General features: G+C 56.0%; 1 protein-coding gene across 2 annotated transcripts; it reads right to left on the reverse strand.

The window, feature by feature from the left end:
- Positions 1-2,868: 2,868 nt before the first annotated feature.
- On the reverse strand, positions 2,869-5,103 carry CCL16 (C-C motif chemokine ligand 16). Of its 2 annotated transcripts, none has more exons than XM_037066921.1 (3): positions 4,899-5,103; positions 3,601-3,721; positions 2,869-3,176 (listed from the first exon to the last, which is right to left on the reverse strand). In XM_037066921.1, exons 1-3 carry the CDS (start codon positions 4,972-4,974, stop codon positions 3,062-3,064), a joined length of 312 nt encoding a protein of 103 aa, XP_036922816.1. In that variant the 5' UTR covers positions 4,975-5,103; the 3' UTR covers positions 2,869-3,061. The 2 variants fall into 2 exon arrangements, with proteins under 2 accessions (XP_036922816.1, XP_036922812.1); XM_037066917.1 differs by having other exon boundaries at positions 3,601-3,725; positions 4,903-5,102.
- Positions 5,104-7,884: the final 2,781 nt, after the last annotated feature.

Here is a 7,884-nt window from a genome sequence, read left to right on the forward strand (position 1 = left end):
ATCTGTCTACCTTCAAAGGACAGGAAGAGCCCTCTTTAAAAATAGCCGAATGCACCTAAGAAAAGTACTTCCGGTTCTGAACCATCAGGATTTCCTGGCAAACCTTATAATGTCCTGCGATAGGGATGTGACTCAGTTAGTTTTTCAGACTGACGTTAACCCTGAACTCCTTGGATGGACCAAAGAAACAAACGAAACAAACAAACAACAAAAAAAGGAAACGATGGTGTTTTGTTCTATGTCCTTTAGGTCTTTGAACTCTACAGTTCCCTGACTTTGACCTTGGGGCTGGCTAAGGACTTTGGTACTTCCTGCTGCCTTGGGTGTGCCCATTGAACTTGTTCTGGCCCCCACATCAGCCCAAGCCCTGTCTGCCTTCCACGTTCACTTTGGCCTCCACAAGCGAAGGTCCAGACCTGACTATATTACATCAGTTAGCCATTCGGTCATTCCGGACACATGAGCTGTAACCCCTCAGTTTCAAGAGCAAGGAGGGTGGGACAAAAGACTTCTGGATCAAGGCACAGGAGTTAGTCCCAGGGGTGACTAACACACTGGGTCCTGGCCCCTGTGGAGGGGTAAGGGCAGGAAAAGCGCTGGTCAGAGCCTTGGGCCCTTCCCTGCCCAAACCCCTGCCTGGACGACATGGTGGCCGATGTCACTTTGCAAGTTAAAATGCTTTTGGCACGAGGAACAGAAACCACGCTCTGCCAACTCTGGCTAATGTAAACCAGAGGGGGGTTCCCAAGATTCCCACGGGTGGATGCACGGGTGAGCACAGCGTGCCAGGGAGTGTTACTCAGCTTCAGGAAGGAAGGAACTTCTGTCATGACATGCCACGGACAGACCTGGAACACACAGCCTGAATGAGATGCGTGCCCGTCTCATTTCCCCCCAGAAGGGCAAGCTCTGTGTGGTTCCACTCACACGAGGTCACTGGAGAAGTCACAGAGAAGGAAAGTGGGACGGTGGTTCCCGGGGTGGCATGCGCTTGTTCAGCGGGGACAGGGTCCCAGTTCTGGATGCTGGAAAAGCCCTGGAGACGGTGGTGGCGCTGGCGGCACAGCCGGGTGAACACACGTCATGCGGCTGAGTTGCACCCTTAACACTTTATGCACCGAGAAGGGGTGAGCATAGTTTACCAGGCACAAACCAAGACTGACCCAAACCAACAAAAAGTTATTCCAGAGGGGTTACATGCCACCATGGCCCTTCAGGAATTGGGGAAAATTGGGAAGAAGGCCAGAGCGTCTCTCATGGAACTGAAAGACTAGCTAAACCTCCACACCTGAGTGGGGACGGGCAATGGGGCAGCTCCAGGGACTCTCCAGGGCAAGAGCTCGTAGACCTCTTCCCTTGGAATGCTGCCCCGACAGCAACCTGACGTGCTTCCCCGGTCCAGATTCCACCTGCTGGAGAGGAGAGTCCGCCTGGGGGGAGCTGCGGGCAGGTGGCCATCAGGCAGATTAACTTCGGTGGGGGCGGGGGTGGCAGGCTCCTGTGTTGCCGCTGGTGACCACCAGGGGGAGCTACGGGCCCGTTCACTAGAATTCAAGTCCTCGAATGGCCAGTTTTCAGAACGATTACTTTTCCAAATTTATTTGTTTCTTTTAATTATATATCTTTAATTGCCTGATTTTTGTTTTGTCTGCACAACAGCATTTCGGGGGCATGTTGACTTTTGCCTGAGTCAGCGTCCTGCTGTTGAACGGAAGGCAGAACGCTAGCCAGAAGGGGTGTTGAGTATGTGTGTCTGGCCTTGGTGCCTTGTGGACTTTCCAAGCCCCACCCTTGACGGAGCAGATGCTGTGAAAAAGGTGCTATTCCCACGATGTCCACAAGGTGGCGACAAAAAAGAGCATTTCCCGCTGGCCTCAACTCANTATATCTTTAATTGCCTGATTTTTGTTTTGTCTGCACAACAGCATTTCGGGGGCATGTTGACTTTTGCCTGAGTCAGCATCCTGCTGTTGAACGGAAGGCAGAACGCTAGCCAGAAGGGGTGTTGAGTATGTGTGTCTGGCCTTGGTGCCTTGTGGACTTTCCAAGCCCCACCCTTGACAAAATTCTCAGGTGAATGCTGAGAAGCTTCTGAGAAGCTGACTTTTTTTTTCTTCCACCCTAAGCAGAAAGGAGGCAGGGAGTTAGCAATCAAGTGGACAATAAAGGAAATTTTCTTTACTGAATGATTGGGTTTTGGACCCAGATTTTTACCCCCAACCTGGCCTAATGCCCTCTCCCTGCCCTGAAAAAGCTTAGCGTAGGAGCTAGAGATTCTCACCGCTTCTTTTGTTCCTGCTGTCTCGGTGCCCATGTGACCTGGGGTCAGACCGGTTCCCCAGGGGGACTTAGCAAAGCCTTAGCAAAAGGGACAAAGATCATTTCCTGGCCAGCTAAGAAAAAGTTATGGGTTTTTTATTTCTTTTTCTTTTTCTCCCATCACCATCTATTTCCCCTGTGTACCCTCTTCTGCCTCACCCACCCCCAACACCTGTTTGGTTTTTTTTTTTAGGGTTTTTATAAGTGTTCATTGGAGCCACTCTGGTGACATATTCAGGGGAGGAAGATCTCAAATGCTCCCACAAGTGATGTGTTAAACTAAAAAAAAAATAACAGAAGGAAAAAGAGATCTAGAAATAAGATGAGGGTGGACAGGAAGCGTCAAGAGTTCTGTGGGGCTCTGCCCGAGTCAGAGGCCGAGGCAGTCTGGCTGGCCCGACAGTGCTGGGTGTGGTTATTTACAAGGGCCGTCGTCCTGATGTGAGGTGAGGAACTGAGAGCCAGGAGGCTGAAAAGCGTCTGTCTGTGGGATGAGAATGGAAGTCTGCTCACCTCCCTTCCCTTCGGCACTCCCTCCAGAGACTGAGAAACGATTTTAAATACTTTTATTTTTGGAATCGCTGGCTCATTTCTCTAAATACGTCTCTGTCGTTCAGACCACAGGGCCGCCCTCATTTCTCATGGGGTCCCACCTTTCTCTCCTGAGCCCGGGCTCCCACGGGGGCCTGGCTGTCACGAGGAGTGGAGCAGCTGGCCTAGGACTTTCTGCGACCGAAAGGGTTCAGCTGGACACGTTCCTGGGGGGCAGCAAAGGCAGGTTGGGGTCTTGGAGATAATCCCGGACCCATCCGTTGTTGGGGTTGGTGCAGACCTCTCGGTTCTTTCTGGTGACGAAGCTGCGGAGACAAAGGTAGACTGTCATGGGCCACAGAGTGGTGGGGGGCTGTCCACACTCCCCCGACTTCTAACTCACATGGGGCTCACCTAGGCCTCCCTGATCTTGCTTCTATCAGAGGGCCTGCCCGCCCTGCCTGCCCCCCACCCCCACCCCCGCCGGCCTCTAGACCTCGTCAACGCTTTCGCCGGCCCCTTTCCCTCCCAGCCTAGACCGCCGGGCTGGGCTGCGTTAGGCGCACCGTTTATTGGGCCACGCGGCTGTAAGCGGCAAAATCAAGAATTACACCCAGGCCAGTCCTGTGCGGTTCAACGCCCTTCACCACCACTCTCCTCCTTCCAGCATGGAGACTTCTTGGTTCTGGGCACTTCCGGCCCCCCGGCTCCCCTCCCCCCGTCCACAGAGATATCTGTAGGGAAGCTTACATGATTGCTGGCAGGTGACAGTTGAGGGCCTTTCTGTACCCCGCCACCCGTTTCCTTGGTAATACTTTGTCCTGATAGTTCATGCAGCAGGTGTGTGGAAGGTTCATCGACTCAACTATTTCTGCGTGAATCACCGAAAGCTGAGTGAGGGAGGCAGAGAGGGAGCCCATGACCTCCCTCTCCCACCCGCTGCGTCCCACCCCTTTGATGGCCACGCCATCGGTTAGCAGAGGCTGATCGCAGCTGGCCGCAAAGCTCGGGACCTCTCAAGGGCACCAGCTGGCTGATCCATGTTTTGGGTGGGCCATTTTCTCTTTCTTGTGGCCCGAACCCATGGCACGGGCCTGCTGGACCTCCCCAAAAGGCACTGTTGTCCCCTCCCACCCACCACGTGCACCTCTGCACACAGTGACATTCATGTCCTTGGTTCTTGAAGCAACGTTGACAAAGACCGGGGCATCCTGAGAATGTGTGAACGACCCTTGCTCCCCCAAATATTTACACGGGCAGAGGCGGACTTGGCTGCACGTCAGGGTTGGCCTTAGGCAGGAAGGAAGGACTGGGGCAGTGGTGGGCAGGCATGGGGAAAGACTGAGTGACTTGGTTCCTTCCCTGTCACCAGGTCCTCCAAAGTGATGGTAGCGGCGGGGCCAGGGAGCAGGCAAACAACCCTCGCCCTCCACAGCCCCCAAAGCATCCTGCAGCTCTAAAACCTGCTGGCCCCTGCTCTTTCCAACAGGCTCAATTTGGGTCTAGGCTGGGGGGTGGAGATGGGGGTCAGGAAACCCCAAATGGCGCACTCGGGCATCCCATTGGGACTCCTTTGGCTGTGTGATAGCCCCAGCCATCTGGCCTCACAGTACCAGGAACGGGCGTCTGGGTTCAAGCTCTGCACCCCTGAGCTCAGCCCCAGCAGCGCTTCAACCTGCCCCGCTGACACCCTGGGTCCTGCTCTGCCAGAGACCAGCCTGTCCCCATCCACCTGCCTTGCCTGCCCGTCTGTTTGTCACATGCATTTATCCTCGTCTCTTCCATTACCGCCTTGGTTCCTCTTCCTAAGGCTCCGTCCTTGGGACTTCTAACCTTGACCCAGCTTCCTGGAACTGCCTAACCCCAGAAGGATGGGGACCCCAGCCCAGCTCTACTTGCAAAGGGGAGAGTTTAAAGACGGCAGCTAAGCCTGCAGGAGGGGAGAGGTCCCCGGGAGGACAGAGGTCTGAAAGCTCTCAGCGTCACCCTGCTGCGAGCTGCCCTGTTCCCCTTTCTCATTGTTGCCCTATAGGGACAGGCAGACTCACTCGACCGGCTGGGAGAAACGGAAGTGATGGTGAGGACGAGGATGAGGAGGAAGAGGGCAGCCTTGGAAGCCTTCATCCCCACAGTGGGGCAGCTCAGACTCCAGGGAGGGCTGAGCGAAGATGTCCTTCTTTCTGCTGGCCGTTCCCTCTCGGACCTCTCAGCTCCCTGGACTCTGACCACTTCAGAGTCGGCGGAGGAAGAGAGAACACACTGGCCTCTCCCCGCGTTCGCTGAAAGGAAGGGCCTTGGGGGGCGGGGCCTGGGGCAAAGCTGAGCTTGGCATGATTTGAATTCATGCCAAGGAAAGCACAGAGAAAGGGAACAGGTGGCGAACTGTGCTGTGTGTCAGCCACCTTGCATGTCCCGTTTTACTCCTCACCTTGTGAAGTGGATTATCACTCCTGTTTTACAAGTGAGGCCATCGAGGCTTTGAGAAGGGCACTTCAGTAAGTTGCCCGGGGTCACGCGAGTAGGAGGCTGATGGGCAGCGCCGAAAGCCAGGTCCATGTGATTCCACCAGGTTACCTGCCCCCCTCCATGTGCCCCCTTCCCTGGGTGATCCGTCTTTGGGAGGATCAGGGAGAGCGCAGATTGAGGCGAGGGTAGGGTTTCGTGGTCTCAGAATGGGGTCCCTGCACCCGCAGTCCAAGGACACGTGTGTGAATTTGCTCTTTCGTGTCACAGATTATGCTACTCATTCTCCAAAGAGACCGTGTGCCTGGTCCTTGTGTTTTTGTTTTCTGCTGGGGTATTTGGCTCATTTGACAGTTTCCATTTATCTCTTTGGACCTTGGACTCTAAACCAGCTCTAGGTCTCAGTTGGTGGCGAGTGCCCTTCCTGTGGGTTTATCCAACCTGCCACCATGGCCACCATGGCCAGGAGAGGGCGCCCTAACACCATGAGCCTGGCAGTCTGTTCTGAGTCTGCTTGGTTTGCAGGGCTACGGCTCAATCCACTCAGGGACACTGGCCAGGACTCTTTATCACTTTCTGCGCAGCCCCCACTACCCGTTTCACAAGCCTGACCCATTTCTTTGCAGCAGACTCTGGCCAACCTTCTGCAGAGCAAGGTTGGATGCTGAGGGCCCCCCTCCCCCGGGCTGGGCTCATCAATGTCTCAGGGCCAGTGGGTAACTGCCGCAGAAAGAATGAGGGTGGGAGGATACCACTGACCTTTCATTCAGGTGGGGCAGCTCCCAGGAGGCTCGGCTCGGCTGAGAGCTGGGAGGAAGCTTTGGGGGGGGGGGGGAGGCCTCACTTCTTCTCTTTAAGATTCAGTGCCCTTGCCCACTACTTCTGGGTCACTCAGATCTACCCCAGCCCCTGGAGGTGGGCCGTTGCTGGGGTCAGCACTGAGGGAACAGCCCTTTTTGGTGAGGAAGCTATGGAAAGAGAGGGAGGATTACACACCCCCGGCTGGGCAGCTAGGAAGGAGAGCTGGTCCTCCCTCCCTCGCAACCCCCTGGCCTGGCCTGGGGGCAGCCTGGGGTCAGCCGCTTTCTGAGACAGACACTTAAGTCCCTCGGGGCCCCTGTTCTCACCTGGTCTCCCTGTCTCCACCCAGGAAGTACCCTTCTGCCTTCTCTTCCCCCCTCTCAATGCCTGCCCAGCCATGGGGCCAGCTTCCTCCCAGCAGACATCGGATTGGCCAGAAGGCCCTCACGTTGGCCCTCAGCTTCCGCTCCACATGTCAACACACCAGAGAGGCACCCTGGGGAGTCCCCATTCTGCATTCTGCCCGCCCCAAGCCCCAGTGTGGTGTGAGGGGGCCGCCTGCACACCTCCAGGCTAGGAGCATGGCCACTGGCTCATAATCACCTGTGATCTGTTGGCACAGGGCGGCATGGGAGGCGTGGGTGCAGCTGTGCCCCGTGGCCTGGGCAGGTCCCCCCGAGGGGAGAGCATGAGGGAGCTGAAACTGGGCTCTTGTGCAAGGCGACGCCCGAAGGCAGGAAGCCGGAGGGAAGGAGGAGGTGGCCCTGCAGAACAGGGAGACGTGGCCGTGGAGGGACCCATAGCTGTCCCCTCTCCATGCTGCACCTCTGGCCCCTCTTCTCCTACTCCCCCATCAGCAACCACCCTGCTTCCTGCCATCCACCCTCCCAGGAGGACAGGCTGATGGCTTCCACGCCAGAATGAGGGGCTGCAAAGCTCAGGTCACCTCAGTGAGCACAGGCCATCCGGGGGCTTGCTGGCCCAGACGCTCCACACAGGAGGGGTGTTCCGGAGAAATCCCACCAGGGGCTGGGACTCGTGCCCTTTGGGAGTGCAGACCCCGCCCCTCACAGAGCTCCGGGCCTGCAAAGAGGGAAGGACGCCCAGACTCAGATGCCTGTCCTGCTTGCTCGCTTTGAGCCCATCGCCCATTGCTTCCCTCCCAGGGTTCTCACTGGTCAGCGAGGCTGCGGGACTGGAGTTTTCCGGGAGCTTCCCGGGGCTCTGGGGGCACTGACAGGCTTGGAGGTACTGATACCTTCGCCAGTGGAGTCTTGAGTATAGGACCCCACTCAACCCTTTTCTCTGCTTAACATTTTGGGTCTCTGTGTAAGATTTTGCTTGAGGAAAAGGTTTCATGGATGAAAAGTGGTTTTTTTTAAAATCACTGAATTAGGCAATATTTCCATTATTTTCTGACTGCAGGAGTTATACAAGTGGGTGATAGCAAAGCCACGCTGAGCGGGAACTATGGACACGGAGGGAAGGGCATTTGAGACTAAGGACATTTCAGTGTGCTGCGCTTATGGGGTGGAGTGACTTGGGGTGTCCATGTCACATGACCAAGTCGGACAGGAACGTGAGTGCACATCGTGGTGGCCTCAGGGGTCCCCGAGGGCAGCCGGGTGCTTGGGTGGCTCGGGAAGAGCCTGGTTCTGTCACGCAGCCCCTCTCTGGGCTGCACCCTTGCTCTCTAAGGATGGAATCGGGGTCCCCTGTCCCAAGACAATTGTTACATTTCATTTTCCTCTTAAAGTTTAAGTGCAGTCA

This window comes from Sturnira hondurensis, unplaced genomic scaffold, assembly GCF_014824575.4.
Source record: "Sturnira hondurensis isolate 20B ecotype Veracruz unplaced genomic scaffold, ASM1482457v3 Scaffold0001221, whole genome shotgun sequence".
In the NCBI taxonomy this organism is placed as follows: Eukaryota; Metazoa; Chordata; class Mammalia; order Chiroptera; family Phyllostomidae; genus Sturnira; species Sturnira hondurensis.

Bases quoted from the DNA above. Each gene is read 5' to 3' on its own strand.
- CCL16 (XM_037066921.1), bottom strand. From the start codon at position 4,974: ATGAAGGCTTCCAAGGCTGCCCTCTTCCTCCTCATCCTCGTCCTCACC. The intron at 3,722-4,898 runs GTGAGTCTGCCT...TGATTCACGCAG, and splicing joins CGTTTCTCCCAGCCGGTCGA to AAATAGTTGAGTCGATGAAC. The intron at 3,177-3,600 runs GTAAGCTTCCCT...TTGTCTCCGCAG, and splicing joins TGTCACCTGCCAGCAATCAT to CTTCGTCACCAGAAAGAACC.